Source organism: Lathyrus oleraceus, chromosome 4, assembly GCF_024323335.1.
Source record: "Lathyrus oleraceus cultivar Zhongwan6 chromosome 4, CAAS_Psat_ZW6_1.0, whole genome shotgun sequence".
Taxonomy (NCBI): Eukaryota; Viridiplantae; Streptophyta; class Magnoliopsida; order Fabales; family Fabaceae; genus Lathyrus; species Lathyrus oleraceus.
Window position 1 is genome coordinate 42,362,286 of NC_066582.1, and position 23,259 is coordinate 42,385,544.

At 37.8% G+C, this 23,259-nt stretch overlaps 1 protein-coding gene across 1 annotated transcript; it reads right to left on the reverse strand.

The window, feature by feature from the left end:
• Nucleotides 1-18,372: 18,372 nt before the first annotated feature.
• On the reverse strand, nt 18,373-22,530 carry LOC127138750 (cation/H(+) antiporter 19). The gene is made up of 4 exons (XM_051065257.1): nt 22,387-22,530; nt 21,010-21,238; nt 19,909-20,910; nt 18,373-19,722 (listed from the first exon to the last, which is right to left on the reverse strand). The coding sequence occupies exons 2-4, from the start codon at nt 21,199-21,201 to the stop codon at nt 18,478-18,480; spliced, it is 2,439 nt and encodes an 812-aa protein (XP_050921214.1). The 5' UTR covers nt 21,202-21,238; nt 22,387-22,530; the 3' UTR covers nt 18,373-18,477.
• Nucleotides 22,531-23,259: the final 729 nt, after the last annotated feature.

Here is a 23,259-nt window from a genome sequence, read left to right on the forward strand (position 1 = left end):
TTTTTTTTTTTAATTTTTTCATCCCAACTTATAAATGAAAAAACACTATAGAAAATCTAAAATATTTTTAAAATTTTAGAGAGACATGCACCCAACACTATCTTATAACATATTAAATGCATGTTATTTTTGAGTAAAATAAGATTTTATTTTGTAGATGTATTTTCGAATATTTTTAACAAGTATATTGATATTTGAACAGTTCAATAGATATTTCAGAGATACATCTACATAGGTTTGAGGTGGAATTTTGAAATATATGTCACCTTTGCAAATATTTTCAAAGATGCATTTATGGAATAAGTTGATAAAACGTCCACCCACATGATCATAGGTTCATACTTGTTTTTCCCAAGAAATCCTTTCTAAAAATCCTTTCATTCTCAATCAACATTTTCACTACAAATCTTCATTTTTGTGTTTGATCACATCAGAAAAAGAAAAAGAAGTTAGAGTTTCAGGTAAAGATAATTCATTTCAAACCTCATTGATCTCATTAAGTTTATTTTTAGACTAAAAAAATGAGCGTTGAATCCGGAGATACATCTCCGGATTTTGTATGAACTCCCCAAGAGATGCATCTCCGGATTTTGTATGAACTCCCCAAGAGACGCATCTCCGTAAGTTGTCTATTCTAAGTTTTTCAGCCCTAGTTACAATTTTAGCTATTTTTGAGTTTTTTATTGTAAATGTTTTTATTAGATATGGTGTCAAGGTTGTTGTTGGGGGTAGATGTTGACAAGCAATTTAAAAATAAGCAAGAGTTTGAATTTCGTGATCAAATGCTTCAATAAATTCGTACGGAACCTCCAAACTTGGATCTGGTGTGGTAATCAGAATGTCCAATGATGGTTCAGATAGAAGATATACATTTGTGATAATGACATACGGAGGAAGTGGGAAATATATACATCTTCTCCGGAATTTTAAACGAGGTGACACCAGAGTTTAAGAAAATGTGAGTGTCCCTTTAAGTTGTGTGGTTATATGTTGTCAAATAAGAAATTGAGATTTAATGTCATATGTGGTTTATATAACCATGACTTATGTGAACAGTTAGTCGGTCATATATTTGCAACTTTAAAACGTAAAAGATCCAAAAATATCTCAAATATTATGCAAGTGTACAATATTTGATACCAAAATAACAAGGCGATAATTGGAGGATAGAAGTGAAATGCAAAAACTATTGAAACTTCGGGTGATAATAGTTATGTTTCCAGGTACCGAACGTGTAAGGATGGAGTAACCGTTAATGATATATTTTGGACTCATCCTCATTCCATCAAGTTGTTCGATACGTTTTCTACTGTGCTCATCATTAATTCAACGTATAAGACCAACAAGTATATATTTTCACTGTTGAAGATGATTGGTGTTACCTCTACTGAGAAGATCTACTATGTCTAGTTTGTATTTCTAGAGAGCGAAAAATAAGAGAATATTCCTTGGACTTTAGAGGTGTGCTAGACAATGTTGAAGGACCAAAAAGAGATGCTGAAAGTAATTGTTAATGACTGCGATACCTCTTTGATGAATTCAGTTGTAAAGGTATTTCTTACTTCTTATGTATTACTTTGTAGGTGTCACATAACAAAGAATGTGAGAAGTCGGGTTAAACCAATGGTAGGTACAAAACATATAAAGGTAGAAGATAGAAAAATGGTGAAGGCGGCGTGATATTAGAAAATTTACGAAAAGAATCATACATGCGGCTTTATGAAAATAAATAAATTTTTGATGCAATTTATGAGTCTCTTGTTCCTTACGTTAGTGGACCGACACTGGAGGAAAAATGGATGCGCTTTCTTGAAATGGATCGTCTCATAGTAAGTGCGTATGATAGAGTGTGTATTGATCTTACAAGATACAATTTTTCGGAAAAAAAATCCCAATGCGCACATCCTCACCTCAAAATCCAAATGATCGTATTATGTGTATTAAGTGGCTTTCAAAATTACGACACTTTGTTCAAGTTTATTTGAAATCGGGATGCCCTATACCACTTATATCAATGGAGTGGACGATTCATTCAACAACAAAAGTCGAGACTTGGTCAGACCGATTTGTGGAAAGGATGCAAGAGTTCACCAAATTGAGCGACATTGACAAAGAATCAAATGCACAAAAGTCAAAGGGGGACCACTCATACTTATAGATTTAGCTGACGACAAATGTTTTGATTTGTTTTAGTTTTTCGTCATCAATTAATTGTATGTAATTGTCTATAAATATTAACAAAGTTTAATATATACAATTTCAAATATTTTAATACATTTTAATGTTTGCCACAAAATTTGTCCATTTGTCAAAAAAAACACACTGGTTCTGTTTTATGTCTAGTTCAGGAGAGGTTCCGGAGATGCATCTCCGGAATAAGACAATAGGATGGTACCAGAGATGCAAGATAGAATTTTTAAGGTACTTATTTGTCTACAACTTCTATAAATATAAGCTCATGTTTTTTATTTCATACAAACAGAAAATATCGCAAATGAAAATCAGCTGGTATGTCGCAAATGTCTTCTTTCCAACACGACACCTGAGCTAAAACTTAAGATCAATGAGTACATCTCTTTTGTTGATCTGTAATACGAAGTGCAGAATCTCCTACCTTATGGAGATAATCGAAAAGTTATGAAGCTCGAGTACCGTTCATCATCAATTAACAACGAAGACAAGATTGAGTTCAACAACTATGAGCTCAAGACAGATGCAGATGTAAGAGCTATGTGGAATATATTTTTCTGTTTCAAAACTCAAGTTTTGATATAGGTGGAAGCGATGATTTCAAGATTGATTGAAGATATCGTGTAGATGTTGATGCGTCCACATGGATATTGGAATATAATATTTTATTTTATGTTAACGTCACCTATGTAATACTAATTTTATGTTATGAATAGTAGTTTTATTTTGTCAAAATACAACTTTCTGGTTTTCTGCTTTTATTTCTGTTTTAGAATGTTATCGAGATGCATCTACTGACAAATTCCAGAGATGCATCTCCGGATAAAAGAAAGCCACACTCGTAGGGCGTGATTAGAATTCGCCTAGGGTGTGTGTGTTTGGGGTGCGCCCGGAAATACATCTCCAGAATCAAGAGAAATTTTGTATTTTCACGTGGTGCCCATGTAATATATAAGGTACATTAAGAAATCCCCCTCTTTTTTGGGTTGCTCTTCTAATCGTGAAGAACCACCTAATTAAATTCAAAATTCCCCTTCAAACATTTTGGATGGACATCTCCAAACGTACCTAATGCACAACAAAATACGTTATAAATGAGATAACACATTTTTTCTTCAAAAATTAATTTGGAAGTGTATCTCCCAACTAACCCTACACCGATTATGTTTTATTTCACAATTTAGTGAATAATTCGGAAGTGCAGTTATGGATTTGTCAAGCGGGAAATCAAAGAAATAAATTTCCATCGTGCATGTATTTCACAACTAATTCAGTAATTCGAAAGTGTATTTCTTGATTTGTCAAGCGGAAAATTGAATAAGCTGGAATTTAAGAAAATGTACATGTATTTTCTTTCTCACTACTTGTTAGAATTTGGTATTTGCTTTGAAAAATGAATGTCGCGTACAAAAGTGTAATTCCGGGTTATTTTTCAATGTAATACAAAGTGTATTTCTAGATTATTGTAATGCTGAATTTTTTATTTTTTTCCTGTTATGATTGACCTTAGATATGGTGCACACCGATGTTGCCCCTAAATATATTGTGACTATGGATGTTTAACATGTATATGTTGGTAAACAATTTACAAATAAATAGGAGTTTGTTGTTCGTGAACATATGCTTTAATGGATCCACACAGAGGCTGCCAAATTGGGGTTCATCGTTGTAATCGGGGAGGTCAGATAATAGTTATGATGGAAGACACACATTTATGACAATGAGATGCAAAAGAAGTGGCAGGTACACAAAACCTATTCGGATGTAGAAACAAGATCACACAGGTTCGAGAAAATAAGCGTGTCTTTTTAAATTGCGCAAGTACCTTATGGTGAATAATACATGGACATTCAATGTGGTTTGTGATATACATAATCATGAATTATGTTTCAAGTTAGTCGGTCATCCTATTGCATGCTTCCATAATCCCGAAGACAAAGATATTGCTTCTGACATGACGTTGAACATGGTGCTGCCTAAAAACATACTTGCAACTTTGAAACAGAAAATACCTCAAAATACTCAAATAACATCAAGTATACGATATTCATGCCCGAAACAACAAGGCGATAAGTGTAAAGCGATGATTTCATATAAGGTTTCGCACAATATCCATAAACAATATGCTCTGCAACACTTATTAAAATAAAACATTTAATTTAAAAACACATGTCATTACACGCTTGCTCACCTTTAGTTAGACTCATCGTAATGAAATTAATCAATAAAACAACTACTCAATCAAATAAGTTCAAAAATAATTTTTATTTAAACTCAATCAGGGCAATATACCTTCAACATCAAAGTAACTCAAAACATGAGTTATAACATTCTAATCTCTCATCAATAGTGCAGAATAAAATAAGACATAATGTTCCACTGCCTAGTATTACAAATTAGAGCAACGATAATCTAAAGACGCATAAAACTGAAAAAGAAGAATAACCTCAACGCCATCCTTCAGCTCTAAAGCAATCACTCATCTACTTTATTGTTTGTACCCCAAGAAGGAGAGGACAGAATGCCACAACAAAACAAAGGGGTGAGAATACGCTCAAAATATATAATGGTGTGTGTTAGATACCCAAAAGTGCTTATTTGAGCTATCAAATATGGGTATCTTTCACTCCATTTCCTTGCTAAAATGTCGAAACCACCTTTGTTTCAGATGAAATGCAATACAATGATAATCTATCTTGGTACCTTTGATTTGTGTGTTATTGTGCAGGAAGTAGGCATGAAATAATAGAAAATGAAGACACAAGAAATGTGGCAAAGGGATCAAATGAAACAAGCATTCATCAGCTTCCTCGCTAGGCGAGGGCTGTGGCGAAGGCCTCGCTAGGCGAGCGTCCAGCGAAATGCTCCAGTATTTAACAGGGGCAAACATCACCACACTCGCTAGGCGAGCTTCCAGCGAGGAGTGTGGCGAACACGTCCAGACTTGGTGAAAAGCGCAGCCAGCACTCACTCGCTAGGCGAGCCATTAGCGAGCTCCCAGCGAGGATTCCAGTAGCAAAACCTCTCAACCTCGCTGGAGCGAAGGTTGAAGCGTGCCCTTCGCTAGGCGAAGGTTTTGTTCGCTAGGCGAACATGACAGTCTGAGATAGGCTGTTTCTCTAGGTGCAGGTGCCTCAGGTGCCTCAATTAGGGGCTCGCTAGGCGAGCCATTCTGCTCGCCTAGCGAGCATGACAGCCCAGTAGCTGCTCTATAAGTAGCAAGTGCCACTTTTTGGAGCCATACCTAGTTTTTCACACTTTTGTACTTTTGAGAGATATTTTACAGCATTGTTCCAGGAATCTTTTGTGACCTAGATTTCATTTCTCTTCATCTCTTAACCATCTTTTACAAAAAGAAGGTGGATTCCCATCCAATCTTGATTATTCGACTTGGATGTTGATTAACCTTCTTCTGAAACTTGCCGACCAAGCTACCATGAAAATGAGTAGCTAAGTCCTCCATTTGTCAAGGTTAGATGTAGATGATCATTAGCTTTGTGTGTAAATGTAAGGATCTTCATTTGTAAACTCTTTAATGGTGAATATATGATGAAAACTTTGTTCTTATTCAAAACTCTTTGTGTTGGTTTATGATCGAGAGATGTTTACCAACTCTTAACCTAGGTTTTCACCCAATCTTGTTTGTTAGCTAGAGATAGTAATGAATGATTTTGTTCACCATAAGGTTGAACCAAAAAGTTGTCATTTTGATAGATTGTGTTAGAGATAAACAATGGATCAAAATGGGAAAACTCACAATGTGTGTTCGAGAGAAACACATTGGGAGGACTTTGTGAAATAATTTATCATCTAAAGGAGTTTATAAGATTGTTGACCGAACAAATACATGCAAAGTGATCGTTGAACCCTAACTTTGGCAATATTTCTCAAATATTCAAACCAAAACTTTTACCGCATTTTATTACCTTTTTATGCAAGATACTGTGACAAACACCAAAACCCTTTTGATACCTTAAGCTAAGAATTAATACAACCATCGAAAGGCGGTGATATCTTACAATCCCTGTGGATACGATAACAAAAACCCGACACTTAAGATTACAATCAACAAAATGGCGTCGTTGCCGGGGATTGTAAATTGATATTGCGAGCATCGCAATGGTTGCTTAATTTTTAGCTTTCGAATTTTTGACTTGTGCTTGTAATCTGTTTCGTTTAGTGTGCAACTTACGTTTTTTGCGAGGGCAAATCCCTGTGGACGAACTTCTTTTTGATCCTGAGATCGAGAGAACCGCAAGGAGGCTCAATAGCAAAACGAGACGTAGGAGGCAACAGGCTAGACAACGTCAAGAGCAAGGAGAAAGTTCTTCTACCACAAATCCACCACCATTCATACCTAACATGGAGCCACCACCACAACCGCCTATTTCTACTCCATGCATAAACAGTCCAAGAAACACCGCTCAGTTTGCCAACCACACGGGAAGGCAAGCTGAGATGAAAACGGGAACTCTAAATTTATTATATGGAAGTCCATTCACCGGAATGGACCATGAAGATCCCTTTGCTTTCCTCACAAAATTTTATGAGATAGCATTGGCGGCCGGAGTGGATCAGGCTCAGGAGCTCCCGTTGTTCAGAAGATTATTTCCCCACGCTTTGCTAGGCAAAGCAAAAGATTGGTACTTAGATCAAACACCAGCCGTCATGACAGACTGGAACGTGTTAGAAGAGAAGTTTATCGAAAGATTCTTCTCTCATAACCGGTTCATGGAATCAAAGACAGCCATCTCGGTGTTTGCACAAGGAATCAATGAATCCTTAAATGAAGCGTGGGAAAGATTCAAGTCCATGCTTCGGAAATGTAAAGGGCATGGATTTGATGAATTGACTCAAATCCATATCTTCAAAAATGGACTTCAACCAAATTGCAAGACGTTGTTGGATGCTACCTCGGGTGGCTCTTTATTGTCAAAAAGTGTCGAAGAAGCTACAAACATTATAAATCGAATGGCTCTAAATGATCTTCAGAGTCAAAGTCGAGGCAACTCTTTGAAGAAGCCGGGAGTGCTTGAGCTAGGGACGAACGATGCCATCCTTGCCCAAAACAAGCACATCTTACAACAAGTGGAACTCTTAACGCAACAAATTAAAGAGTTGAGAGAACCGTCTAAAGCTAAACAAATAGCTTGTTGTGAGCTTTGTAAAGGTGAGCATGACACCGGATTCTGTCCACCTCCGGGGTTCGAAGAAGTAAACTACATGGCAAACCAAAGGGACTACCAACCGAGACCACAACAACAACAACAACCTTATCAACCACACCCTCAAAATCAACAACCACATTTCCAAGGGAACCAAGGGTTCCAACCTAGGAGTAACTATTACCATAACCAAGGTTATGGAGGTGGTTCTTCTAGCCGTCAAAACCCTCCCCAAAATCCTTATCAATCTCAACAATCGCCGGTCGTAACTTCGAAGTTGGAAGAGACATTGACGCAATTCATGCAAATGTCAATGGCAAATCAAAAAAGCAACGACGCGGCTATAAAAAATCTCGAGACTCAAGTTGGGCAACTTGCTAAGCAACTCGCGGAACAACAAACCGGTCCTTCCTTTTCGGCAAATACGCAAACAAATCCTAAGGAGCATTGTAAGGCGATCACAACGAGAAGTGGGAAGGAGTTGATGAGTGAGAATAACAAAAGAGTTGAGAGTGAACAAGGAGAGAAAAAGAAAGAAAATGAGGAGGAAATAGTGGAGGAAAATATTGATGGTGAAAGAGGGGAGTGGAATGAGGAGGAAGAAGTTGAAAAGAACAAAAAGAATGGTGAAGTTGAAAAGAAAAAAAGTGTGGAGATTGAGAAAAATACGATTGATGAAGTAAGGGGGGAGGAAGTGAAAAAGCCTAGATGGAGGAGTGCTAGAGTTGCAAAGGGAAAGGAGGTAGTGAGCACTACTCCAATCCAAAACCTACCTTATCCTCATGCCCCTTCCAAAAGAGAGAATGAACGGAATTACGCCCGGTTCATGGATATTTTTAAACAACTACAAATCAACATTCCGTTCGCCGAAGCCTTGGAGCAAATGCCCAAGTATGCCAAATTCATGAAGGACATACTTACAAAAAAGCGGAGGTATACGGAACCGGAGACCATCGTCCTTGATGCGAGCTGTAGTGCAATTATTCAAAGGACGCTTCCTAAAAAAGAGGTTGATCCGGGAAGAGTGACTTTGCCGGTTAAAATTGGCGATATCTATGTCGGGAAAGGACTAATTGACTTGGGGTCGAGCATTAATCTTATACCTTTGTCTATTATAAAAAGGCTTGGCAACATAGAAATTAAGTCCATCCGAATGACGTTGCAATTGGCGGATAAATCGACAACCCATCCTCATGGCGTAGCCCAAGATGTTTTGGTTAAAGTCGACAAATTCTTTTTCCCGGTCGATTTTATTGTTATTGATATGGAGGAAGATGATGATGCTCCGCTCATCTTGGGCCGACCATTCATGAAGACCGCGCGAATGATGATAGATGTTGATGACGGTTTAATGAAGGTGAGAGTCAAAAATGAGGAAGTAACATTCGATCTATTCGAAGCAATGAAGCATTCAAAAGATAGAAATGATAGCTTTCGCATCGATGTGATCGAAGACGCTATTTTGGAAGTTTCAAAGCATATTCATGAGATATCTCCTATGGAGTTAGCTCTTGACGACTCATTGGAGGTTTTCACCGTTGAAGAAGAGCTAGCTCTTGAGGAATGCTTAAAGGAACTTGATAGTTTAGACGACCTACAACTGTGGGAAGTAGAGGAAGAAGACTTGAAGAAGGAGGTTATTGACGAAAAAGCGCCTATTAAATTGAAAATACTACCCTCTACTTTGAAGTATGTATTCCTAGATGAGACCGAGGCAAAGCCGGTCATCATAAGCAACCTTTTGACAAATGAAGAAGAAGCCCGTCTGATCACTGTGCTAAAAACAAATCAAGAAGCCATGGGTTGGACTCTTTCCGATCTAAAAGGAATTAGTCCTTCCTATTGCATGCACAAGATTTTGATGGAAGAGGATTTTAAGCCGGTAGCTCAACCACAACGCCGCTTAAATCCTACCATGAAGAAGGTTGTTCGAAAGGAAGTTGTAAAGCTGTTGGATGCGGGGATGATTTACCCGATCTCAGATAGTCCGTGGGTTAGTCCTGTGCACGTTATTCCGAAGAAGGGTGGAATTACCGTAATCCGAAATGACAAGGATGAATTGATCCCTACTAAAGTTGCAATGGGGTGGAGAATGTGTATTGATTATAGGCGGTTGAATACCGCGACTCGAAAGGACCATTTTCCACTCCCATTCATGGATCAAATGCTCGAAAGACTCTCGGGCCAACAATACTATTGTTTCTTGGACGGCTACTCCGGGTATAACCAAATTGCGGTTGACCCGGCCGATCATGAGAAGACGGCTTTCACGTGTCCGTTTGGAGTGTTCGCATACCGAAAAATGCCCTTTGGGCTGTGCAATGCACCGGCGACTTTCCAACGATGTGTGCAAGCCATTTTTGCCGATCTGATAGAGAAAACAATGGAAGTCTTCATGGATGACTTCTCGGTATTTGGTGGGTCTTTTAGTCTATGCTTGGCAAACTTGAAAACGGTGTTGGAAAGATGTGTGAAGACCAATCTGGTGCTTAATTGGGAGAAGTGTCACTTCATGGTGACCGAGGGGATCGTGCTCGGCCACAAAGTCTCTTCAAGGGGGCTTGAAGTGGATAGAGCTAAGGTTGAAGTGATAGAAAAGTTACCTCCTCCGGTGAATGTGAAGGGCATCCGAAGCTTTTTGGGGTACGCCGGGTTCTATCGGCGCTTTATCAAGGACTTCTCAAAGGTGGCTAAGCCTTTGAGCAATTTGCTAGCTAAGGACCAGGTATTTCTCTTAACTGATGATTGTTTGCAAGCTTTCGAAACTTTAAAAGAAAAATTGGTTACCGCTCCAATAATAGTCGTTCCCAATTGGAATGAAAATTTTGAACTAATGTGTGATGCGAGCGACTACGCAGTTGGAGCGGTACTTGGCCAAAGAAAAGATAAAAATTTTCATGCGATACATTATGCAAGTAAGGTTCTTAACGAGGCTCAAATAAACTATGCCACCACGGAGAAAGAACTACTTGCAATAGTGTACGCGCTAGAAAAGTTTAGGTCTTATCTTATAGGGTCTAAAGTCGTAGTGTATACCGACCACGCGGCGATTAAATATCTCCTAACCAAACCGGATTCGAAGCAAAGGCTCATCCGTTGGATTCTCTTGTTACAAGAATTTGATGTGGAAATCAAAGACAAGAAGGGGTCGGAAAATTTGGTGGCAGATCATTTATCCCGCTTAGTAAATGTGGAGGTTACAGCGTCAGAGAAGGAAATCCGGGAAGAATTTCCTGATGAAAAACTGTTTAAAGTTCAAGTTAGGCTGTGGTTTGCAGACTTTGCGAACCACAAGGCTAGTGGTTATGTGCCTCCCGACCTAACTTCGAACCAAAAAAGGAAGTTTCTTTCGGATGCCAAGTATTATGTTTGGGATGACCCGTACTTGTTTAAGTTGGGTAGTGATAACCTATTAAGGAGATGCGTTACTGGCGATGAGGCGCAGAGCATCCTTTGGCATTGTCACAACTCGCCTTACGGCGGACACTATAATGGGGTGAGAACGGCCACTAAAATCCTCCAATCGGGATTTTATTGGCCCACTATTTTCAAAGACGCACATACCCATGCGCAAAGTTGTGATAGTTGCCAGAGAAGCGGAGGGATTGGTAAGAGAGATGAGATGCCTCTCCAAAATATCCAAGAAGTCGAAGTATTTGATTGTTGGGGCATCGATTTTGTAGGACCATTCCTGCCCTCTTATGGGAACGAGTATATGCTTGTCGCAGTTGATTACGTTTCTAAGTGGGTTGAGGCGATTGCCTCACCTCGGGCGGATGCGAAAACGGTGATAAATTTTTTGAAGAAAAACATATTTTCCCGTTTCGGAACCCCCGAGTGTTGATAAGTGACGGAGGGTCACACTTTTGTAATGCGCCGTTGGAAAGCATTTTAAAACATTACGGTGTATCACATAGGGTGACAACTCCGTATCACCCGCAAGCTAATGGGCAAGCCGAGGTCTCTAATCGAGAGATTAAGAGAATTCTCGAAAAAACTGTGTCAAATTCGAAAAAAGAGTGGTCCCAAAAATTGGATGAAGCGTTATGGGCATACCGTACCGCCTTTAAAGCTCCAATTGGCCTAACTCCCTTTCAATTGGTATTTGGTAAAACTTGCCATTTGCCGGTTGAATTGGAGCACAAAGCCTTGTGGGCCCTGAAATTTTTAAATTTTGAAAATGATTTGGCCGGTGAAAAAAGGAAGGTGCAGCTACTTGAGTTGGAAGAGATGCGCAATGCCGCATATCACTCAAGTTGGTTGTACAAAGAAAAGGTAAAAAAATACCATGACAAGAAGCTCCGAAGCAAAGAATTTGTGCCCGGACAGTTGGTCCTATTGTTCAATTCCAGGTTGAAGTTGTTCCCTGGAAAGTTGAAATCAAAATGGTCCGGGCCATTTCGGGTCAAAGAGGTGAAGGAGTACGGGGCTATTGTCATTGAGGACATGGACAAGAAGGATAGTTGGACCGTGAATGGCCAACGTTTGAAAGTTTATCTCGGCGGTCATATGGATCGCGAGAGCTGTGCTATTCCGTTGGATGCTCCTCTGTGAGCATCACACCGTCGAGCTTAGCCGACGTTAAACAAGCGCTTGTTGGGAGGCACCCCAACATTGTAAGTATTTACTGTTTTCCTGTTCTGTTGTATTGGGTTTCCACTTGTTAAAACCATGTTGAATGTACCTGGATTGCTGCCTTTGGAAAAGGCAATTGCTGTCATGCTCGCTTGATGCTCGCTAGGCGAGGCAGTAGCGAGCTGATTCGCTAGCTGCTCGCTAGGCGAAGCAGCAGCGAGCGCTGCTTGACAACACTTATTTAAAATCTCAGCAGGCCACTCATTTTGGCCCAAACACAACTTTTCTATTTTTGCAACTCTGCTGAGGCATTTTAACCGAGCACTCTCCACACTCTCTCATTTTCATCTCTCTCACAAACACTCAAACCCTAATTGGAAGATTGCAAACCTTACTCCACTTCACATTTCAATCAATCCGTGTAACTAAGGTTTTCCCTAATACCATGTCTTTATGCTTAAGCTTTGTTATTTCTGATTTGAATGTCATTTAGGATGAAGTTGTTGGTATGGGAAACTTTAGGTTCGCATGTGGGATTTTAGGTTTTGCAATTGGGGATTTTAGGTTTGCATGTGAATCTGTAATTACCAATAGCATAGAACGTTTCTTTAATTGATATATCATTAGGTTCTGAAATTGAAACCATTAGCATGTGGGTTTTGGGAAGATTTCTCTGAAAATACTGCAGAACCCAAAAACCCGTAAGGTTCGCTAGCAACTCGCTAGGCGAACCAGAGGCGAGCATTCGCTGCCACTTCGCTAGGCGAAGCAGCAGCGAGCATGACAGTTCTTTGAATTCTGGTGTTGCTGTCTAATCTGTTTTGTGTTGTGTTGGTTTCCTCTTTATGTTTTGCAGATGGAATCTAGATCCGGCGCTTCAAAGAAGAGAAAGGGAGGGAACACTTCCCGTCCCGTAACAATACAGTTTGATACCGACAAGTTTGTCGGCCCGAAGCAGGCTGCACGATACATTGCTTTGGAGAAGCGGAAAATTCTACCGGAGAAGAGATTCATCATCAACCCTCAAGGCACAAACAGAGCATTCGCCGGGTTGATTGACACAAAGAAGTGGGATCGGTTAATTTCCCCACTCGAGCACTATGATATCGCAACGGTACGTGAGTTCTATGCGAACGCACTACCGAATGATGACGAGCCGTTTACTTGGACATCTCGAGTGGCCGACCGTCCCGTTGCGTTTGATCGGGATGCCATTAACCGAGTCCTAGGTGAACCGCTCCAGCTGGGAGCCGAGGAGCGAGACACGTACCACACAGACTTGCGGCTTCACCGGGATATTGAAGCAATTTCTGCCGCCCTGCTATTAAGAGGGAAATCAGTTAAGCTGAACCCATCTGGGGTTCCTATGAGATACCACAGGGAGGACATGACTCCCTTGGCTCAACTGATCCTGCTGATGGTGCTGACAAACATCCAACCCAAGTCCCACACTTCTACAGTGCCGATCCCAGTGGCACACTTGGTACACTGTATCCTCACCAACGTCCAGATCGATGTGGCGAGGATTATTGCTAATGAGCTTAAGTCCATGATTGAGAGCGGGCTAAAGTCGGGGGCTCGTGTGAATTGTCTCCTGGCTTTCCCGTGCTTAATCATGAGTTTGTGCATTCAGGCGAGGGTGAGACTATCCTTAAGGGGTCAGGTAAGGATCCCGTCGCCCATTGATGACAGGTATGTGGCCAAGTATTGCAGGGCGAAGAATGTTAGAGGCAGTGCAGCTGCAGAGAGTACCCGGGCTTCTGATGGTCCTGGTACTTCTACTCCTGGACCAGATCCTTACCTGCAAGCTGTGTGCGATTACAACTGGGACTGGATGGCGGCTACGCAGCGTGCCATGATAGATATGCACGATTCTATGCAGCGGTTACAGCTGCAGGGAAGTGACCCCACCGGTGCTCATTCATTGATGACGCGTGAGCAGTTTCTGCTTAATGCTAACTGGCCTGTGGACAGGCCTGTGTATGGTGAGGGAGCGGGTCCAGGTGCGTCTTCTGGTGGTGTTGCTGATGATGATGATGATGAGGCTACCGGTTCTGAGGCCGGTAGTGAGGAGGGTTTTGAGCCTTTGGAGGGCTAAGTTTTTATTTTTTTTTGTTTTTTTTTTGTTATGCTTTTTTTTATTGTATTTCCAGAATTCTGTATTTTGATTTTGGCTTTGTACTTTTGGGGTGTTTTGTCCCCCAAGAACAAATTTAAATTTTGAAGTTTATATTATTATTTCTGTTTTAAATTTTGTTGTTTTAATAAATTTTTGGTTGATTGAGTGGCAAACCTTCTAGATTGGTTGCTCCTCAAAGAAGTATCCAATGAAGGTGCATCCGAGCTTGGATGGCAATGATAAGAATTAACAAATGAATAAGGCTAAGGTACATGGTTATCTCCGGCTAGAATTTTAGAATGCACTTAGAACTTTACTCTTTTTTGTAATTGAGTATTGTCTTTTTGCAACATAATTGAATGAATGTTTCATCTAGGACTTAAAACCACAAATTGTGAGGAAACCTCCATTGTACACTTAAATGCTGGATTCTAATAAGTTTTGTTGATTCATTTGATTCATGCTTTGTCTTTTATTATTGTGAATATGTGGAATCAATTAGAAATGATCGAGGCACTTGTTTTCTATCGAGCACAACTACATCCAAAAACAACTTACCTGTGAGCAGAGAGAGTATTCGTTAACCCCTTTGAGCTTAAACAGTTGAATCTCAGCTTGAAATAAAGCGAGATTTCAAAAATCTTTTTTTTACAACCCGGAAAATCTTGATTATTGTTCTTTTGCCGTAAAAAGTTAAGAGCATTCACTTAGGTGAGTAAGAAATAAGTTGGGGAGAACGAAAATGAGAATCGGTAAGTACCACAACTCTTGAAAAACCGAGCAAGCATAAAAAAATATATAGATAGAAAATATAGAAAAGAAACATCTGTTTTGTAAATATGATGTGAAAGAAAAGAACAAAAATAGGAAGAATGAAAATGAATGCTTGCTTGGAAGAAAAATAGTGAAAAATAAAAATTGAGTTGTGAAATAAGAGTTGTGAAGGTTTCAAATGAGAAACAAATGGAACGAAGTCGAGATGTGTGAATAATGTACAGTGAATATCTCTTTTGCATCGGCAATTTCGTTTTCAATGGCCTTAGAAATGACCCTTGTTTGTTAACCTGACCAAGCTTCAACCGAAAAGCCCTTAGTGATCTTCGTGCTTCCACATTACCATTTATAATTGTTAGACATGGTATGAATCGAATTGATTTCTCCATTATTTGTTGGAGAGTGAGATTATTCCCGCGGTTGCAAACGCGTAAATTCTTCATTCCTTATTCGAAGAGGAGAGATAGGGTGATTCATTTAGAATAATATTGTTGTAGATAGATAAATATTTCGCATTGCTATTAAGTTTTAGTTCTTGTGTATTATTTTATTCGAACCGTTGGAAACTTGTATATGCTGATTCGCTTGTGTTTGAGCCGTTTTATCCAACTTCGGAGAAACCATTTTCTTAAAGCAAATCCTCTTGTCCTTCAAGAGGCATACTTTGCTTGAGGACAAGCAAGAATCTAGTTGGGGAGAGTTGTTAGATACCCAAAAGTGCTTATTTGAGCTATCAAATATGGGTATCTTTCACTCCATTTCCTTGCTAAAATGTCGAAACCACCTTTGTTTCAGATGAAATGCAATACAATGATAATCTATCTTGGTACCTTTGATTTGTGTGTTATTGTGCAGGAAGTAGGCATGAAATAATAGAAAATGAAGACACAAGAAATGTGGCAAAGGGATCAAATGAAATAAGCATTCATTAGCTTCCTCGCTAGGCGAGGGCTGTGGCAAAGGCCTCGCTAGGTGAGCGTGCAACGAGCGTGCAGCGAAATGCTCCAGTATTTAACAGGGGCAAACATCACCACACTCGCTAGGCGAGCTTCCAGCGAGGAGTGTGGCGAACACGTCAAGACTTGGTGAAAAGCGCAGCCAGCACTCACTCGCTAGGCGAGCCATTAGCGAGCTCCCAGCGAGGATTCCAGTAGCAAAACCTCTCAACCTCGCTGGAGCGAAGGTTGAAGCGTGCCCTTCGCTAGGCGAAGGTTTTGTTCGCTAGGCGAACATGACAGTCTGAGATAGGCTGTTTCTCTGGGCGCAGGTGCCTCAGGTGCCTCAATTAGGGGCTCGCTAGGCGAGCCATTCTGCTCGCCTAGCGAGCATGACAACCCAGTAGCTGCTCTATAAGTAGCAAGTGCCACTTTTTGGAGCCATACCTAGTTTTTCACACTTTTGTACTTTTGAGAGATATTTTACAGCATTGTTCCAGGAATCTTTTGTGACCTAGATTTCATTTCTCTTCATCTATTAACCATCTTTTACAAAAAGAAGGTGGATTCCCATCCAATCTTGATTATTCGACTTGGATGTTGATCAACCTTCTTCCGAAACTTGCCGACCAAGCTACCATGAAAATGAGTAGCTAAGTCCTCCATTTGTCAAGGTTAGATGTAGATGATCATTAGCTTTGTGTGTAAATGTAAGGATCTTCATTTGTAAACTCTTTAATGGTGAATATATGATGAAAACTTTGTTCTTATTCAAAACTCTTTGTGTTGGTTTATGATCGAGAGATGTTTACCAACTCTTAACCTAGGTTTTCACCCAATCTTGTTTGTTAGCTAGAGATAGTAATGAATGATTTTGTTCACCATAAGGTTGAACCAAAAAGTTGTCATTTTGATAGATTGTGTTAGAGATAAACAATGGATCAAAATGGGAAAACTCACAATGTGTGTTTGAGAGAAACACATTGGGAGGACTTTGTGAAATAATTTATCATCTAAAGGAGTTTATAAGATTGTTGACCGAACAAATACATGCAAAGTGATCGTTGAACCCTAACTTTGACAATATTTCTCAAATATTCAAACCAAAACTTTTACCGCATTTTATTACCTTTTTATGCAAGATAGTGTGACAAACACCAAAACCCTATTGATACCTTAAGCTAAGAATTAATACAACCATCGAAAGACGGTGATATCTTACAATCCCTGTGGATACGATAACAAAAACCCGACACTTAAGATTACTATCAACAGTGTGTCGTACCTCGGAAAAATAATACGACCTCGTGAAGCGCAATCGCACGATCGCAGCTGGATTAATAGAGTCGTCACCGAACTTTATTTATTCTGAAAGAGGAAAAGAGAAAATATCGATAAAACCCTAAAAGAACGACTATGATTATGGTCGTCGTAACCAAATCGAATTCGAGAGTTGATTACGTAAGGGGGAAGTATTAATACCCTTCACGTCCGTTGTACTTAACGGGAACCATTTAGTTTGTTATATGCATTAGTGTTAGTTTTTTAAGTGTTAGGCTTCCCAGGTTATTAAAAAGGGAAAATAATAGGACTAAAAGATTTATTATTTTTTATTAGGGTGTCTGACGAGACTTTGAATTTTGTTCCTACGTATCTCCCGGTGCGATGGAGAACTCAATGCTATAGAGTTCTAGGCAGAAAATGTTTATTGGTTGGTCGTTTTAGCGAAAGACATTTTGTCATAATTGATGAAAAATATTGCTTGCTATCCAAAACTAATGGAGAAGGGAACGTTTGCATCTGACCGAATGGACAGTCATATCAACAGTCATATCAACAAAATCTCATTTTTCGCTGCTTCCCGAATCTATTATTCTGTTATTTTTTGTTTTCTGATTATTTAGCTCATACTCGTACCTGACTTGTCATTGTGTTTAGGGTTAAGTTTATTTTTGTATATTTAATTTGGATTTGGATAGAACAATAACTTTGTTTAGGTTTAAATTTTAATTTCATGTACATTTTCATGTTTTCTAACATAATTATTTTTATTTGTTTGTTTCAGCCATATGTGAGAAAGCAGCATAATTCAGGTTACAAACACAAGGTACTATCAAATTTGAAATACTATAAGTTTTTTTTGCTACTTTTTTCACACATGTTAAAGAAAACTAGCCGGTGTTTTAATGGGTCTATTTTGTGTATTGATGCGTCAAATTCTGAATTCTTATTTTCAGTATGTGTATGATTGGTTTTATGTTTGGAACACCAAGAATTGATTCTTGATGTCTAGAATTGATTTTGACATCTTTGATTGTTCGTAGAATTTATTATGTTTTTTATAATTGATTCTATTTGAAGATATAATTTGTACCTTTTGAGTCTAATCTTGATTTTTATATTGAAATTTACTATTCAATCACTTTTGTAGAAATTTATTCAAACATAAATTATTTTGCCTTCAACCCTTTTAACGCAAATCAAATTTATAAACCACTTCACTCTAAATCAATTATCTTTACCGTAGAATCAAATACACACTAAGACAAATTAGCGAGATTCATTTTTACTTTTGAAAGGGAACTTATATTTAGAGACCGAGGTAGTATAAGTTCCAAATACATGATCAACTACACATAACCCTTGAGTTGAAATTCTCAATTTTATTTGCTTATTTTTAAACCATAATCTCATAACAACATGCAACATTAATCATAAACTAACTCCTTGGTGTGTCTGGCACTTCTGGACAATCAAATTCCTCCATAACCAAAGGATGAATATCAGTTGAAGGATTGTATTGTTGAATAACCAACACTGATGCAGAATTGGAGAAACTAGAAGAACTCAAATAGCTTCCAATAGGACCAAGCTCAGGACAATCACTTGTACTAACCAAAGGTGCAACTGGTGGCATTCTACCAACCAATATCAAATTGCTTCTACTTAATTCCTTCAATGCTGTCTCAATATCACTTTTACTTTCAACCAGCTTTTCTTCATACTTAACTGATTCTTCATTTTTGCTTCTTGCATTAACAAACTCACTCCAATGTTGTTCATCTTGGTTTTTGTTACCATCATGGCTACTACCTTCACTATCATTAATCACTACTGTCCTGCTCTTATCCGATGCAACACCGACTAACTTAGCGCCGAATGATAGTGTCATTCCAGGTGGAGACACAAATTTAACAACAGTTAGCACAATCCCGGGATGTTCTGCTATTCTCATACCGTAAGCAAGTGCTTCGTTATCGTCGCGTCCTCCAAAGAATACAACGACAACATTGAATGAAACATCACTAGCTTGAACCTGGCTTGTTCCTCCAAGACCGCGATCGACAAGAATTCCAACAGAACACGGTGCATGACTCAATACAAGCTGATTGATTACATGAAATGAATGTCCTAATGATTCCATTGTTCCGTCGACACGTTGGTGTTTATGGAACGGAAGGATTATTATAGCGGCTTGCTTTTGATGGGCGCTAGTACAAATATCTTCGTGAATGTTGGTGAGAGCTGAGATTGCTGTCATGGGACGGACGTTGACACTGCTCAATTTTCCGTATGTTTGGAAAGCGATAACCATTTGATCTTTATCATTCTCTTTTCTATTCCAAAACGGCATGCCATCGTTACGCGCCTTGTGAACCATGGAAATAGCTGAAGATCTCTCTGAGAGTTCCATCAAGTGCATTGCGTAGATACAAAGTCTTCCGCGCTTTCGGGTTCCTCGGGAGGATTCTACAAGGTTGATTAGTGTAGGGATGTTGCGTGTGCTGTGGAAACACGCCAACACTCTGAGCTCCGATTCACGATCTTTGCGTTGAACTGTTTTGTGCTTGTAAGGTGCACCTCTTCTAGCTGGTTTATACACTGCCATCACTATTGGGGTGGTGATGAAGGTTGTGAATAATGCCATAAGAACACAAATTGCAAATGCTTGGTCATTTAGTACCTGCATAAGATTGAAATTCAAATGTATAATAATCAAACAAAATCAATAAAAGACTTCGTAAGATCGAATTAACGTATTTGATCTTATCTAGTTGTATGAGTAGATATCAGATTATGTATCCGACTATTCAGAAGAACTTAATTATGAAAACAACTTATGAGATAATCTAGATAGATAGATAAGTACCTTGCGATCCTTTCCGATGTTGAGAACAATGAGCTCTACCAATCCTTTGGTGTTCATGAGAAATCCAAGTGCAAGTGATTCTCTAAAAGGCACCTTGAATATTAATGATACTACAACTGTACCAACGATTTTTCCAAAGCAAGCATTGAATATAACAAGTGCTAATAGTGCCCAAGAAACCCCTCCTTTAATGGTTGCCACATTTGTTTTCAAACCACTAGAAGCAAAATAAAGTGGCAAGAAAATTCCAGACACAAGATCTTCGATTTTCTCGATCAAAACACCGGCAAAAGGACCGTCTTTCGGCATAATAATACCAACAACAAAAGCACCAAATAGTGCATGAATTCCAATAGTATCAGTAACAAAACTACAAGCCAAAACCAATGTCAATGTGATACAAATGTAAAGCTCCTTCACAGGCTCACCCTCGGGGGAACGCTTCGCCATGTACGCAAGCAACGGTCTTATAGCGAAAACAGCAAAGAGAATAAAAGCAGCACCGGTGAGCATAACCCAAAGAGAAATCAACGGGGACGTGTCGTCACCTGATAAAGCTATGGCAAGAGCAAGAAGTATCCAAGCTGCAACATCATTGACAGCAGCCGCTGACATTGCTATACGACCGACGTCAGTTGTCAGGAGTTTGAGCTCAGCTAGGATTCGAGCGAGGACAGGAAATGCAGTAATCGAGAGAGCAACACCCATGAAGACAAGAAAAGGGACAGCCTCTGCACCTTTGGAGATTGTAGCTCTAAGAACAAAGGACGTTCCAATGCCAAGCACAAACGGAACCGTGATTCCACATAGCGCGATTCCTAAGGCTTTGTGACCTGTTTTCTTGATTGAACGCATGTCGAGCTCAAGACCAACTAGGAATAAGAAGAACAAAAGACCAATGTTTGCTAGTGTGTCTAGGACTGTTAAGCTTCTCTTAGGAAAAACTGTGTCTAAGAATTTCTGGCTTCGCCCAATCGCAGACGGGCCGAGTAATATTCCTCCCTGCAATTAAACATTTTCACAAACAGTTAGTAAACTATATATAAAATTAAAATTTCTTACCTTCAATACTAATCAATGGAACAAGTTCTCGCAACCTACTATGATTTCTGCGATGACACGAGGTTGTTTGAGGGGTTTGCAAAGGAATGCAATAAACCTAGTGAATGTAACAACCACACATATCTGAAGGATGATAAGAGGAACTGCAAAATCAAGTGGATTTTCGTGTTGGAATGCGCCATTAGACACGGCCTTCATAGGCGCAGGACATGTCACATTAGACGTTGCCATTTTGTCTCCGACAGAATCAACTAAAATTGTGACGGTCCTGCAAAGATTAACAATGTTGTTATTGATGATGATCCATTGAAAATCAATTGATAGTTTGAAAGTGACAATGACTTTGGTACATATAGGAATCAGAAACTAAGTCGTTAGTTGTTACAACATTACATAGGTGGCATATACAGCTATATAGATAAGATGAAACAAAACAAAAGAATGAAATTAAATGTCACAGCCTTATATGATTCATTGTTTTTAACTGAGAAATAAATAATGAGTTTAATTTTTTTACTATTTTCAGAATTTTTAAACTAATTGTTTGTAACTGATTAACTATATGGGTGAAATGATAAATGGCAATGCCAGATGAAACCAGACTGTTATATTTTTTTTATGATTTTTCTAAATTAATGTTTAATAGACTTTAATTATTTTAATTGTGAATTAATACCATACCAACTTACCAAAACAAAAACAATAGTACTTATCCATTAAAGTAAGAATTAAAAGAGTACTTTAATTATCGATTAAAGTAAGAAAAAATAGAGTGAATATTTTATAATTTTATGGTCTCCTAATAAATTTATGATTGGCTATATAGTATTTTGTATTCATGTTTATCTTTTAATCAATTTATACCTTATTAAAAAAAAGTTAAAATATTTAAAAATAATTACTTTTTAATAAAAAAATAATTGATTTTCCAATTATATGATTAAAAATATAAAATAAAAAAGTTACTTTTGATCGAAAAACAATTGAGTTTTAAATTATATGATTCAAGCAAATTGAACTTAATCAACCCTATCCAAATATTCAAGAAATTTAAACAATCCGATGACAAACTAAAAAAAATTCATAATGAACATCTTTAAATAGAATCAATCATTTTGTAATAGTCTCGTCATTATAAATTTCATGAAATTTAAACTATTTGGTTATGAGTTATAAAATTTATAATAAACTTGATTCAATTTGTTTCATGATTAAAATTTTCATAAGGTATAAATGATTTGATTACTTAAATCGGATAAGTTGATGAAAAGTATTCAATTCTTCTGATCAAATACTTTGAGAAAATAAAATAAAAATTGAGAAGTTTAGTAACTTACATCTCTTCTTGTGATGAAATACTTTGACAAAGTAAAATGAAAACTATTGAATTCTTGTGATGATTAGTAAGTTACTAACCTGTGTGATAAGAGAAGGTTGATGAAAACGCCTATTGGATCGGTATCGAAAGAAACAAGTTAGAGTAATATTGTAGTAGAAATGAAACGAGTATAAATAGAGTGATAGAGTGTGAGTGTTATTACTGTTGTCGTGACGTGTCTGTGTGTAGGCTAAGATTTATAACACTGCGGCTTATTCCTCCTACCAACCTTAAAATCTTGTCACCATGGGGTGATTGTGATTGACACAGCATAATATTTTATTATTTAATGTTTCATTTTCAAATTTTCTTCTATTTTATTACTTTGTATTAGGTTAGATATTTCTGTATTATGTTATATTATTTTTAAAAAAATATATTATATTTAAAGTAATATATTTAATATAATAAATATTATGAGATTTTTTACATTATTTTATTTTAAAATAATAAATAAATGGTCTAGTCCGATTTCACAACTTTAATCTACACCATCTATATTATTTAAGTCCAATTTATTTTTTACCATTTTATCGATGTCTTTTTTTCTTTGTATTAGGTGGGATATAATTTTGAACGCGCAGTCATAAAAATTGAAAGTTAAAAATAAAAAAAATATAAAAATAATAGTAAATTTAAGTTGAAATAATAATACAGATAGAAGAAGAAAGATAAACAACAATATCAATAAGAATATATTTTAAAAAAATTATTGAAATTTATATTAGATAAATTAATTATTTAATTTTTTTAATAAATAAGACAATTATATTTTAATATACATATATATATTTTTTCCTGTATATAAATATTTTTTTTTGTTTTAATATTATTTATAAATATATTTTTAATCAATAATAAAGTTGTTCCAAATATAATCATTTTTATAAAATTTGGTAACAAGTTTTATT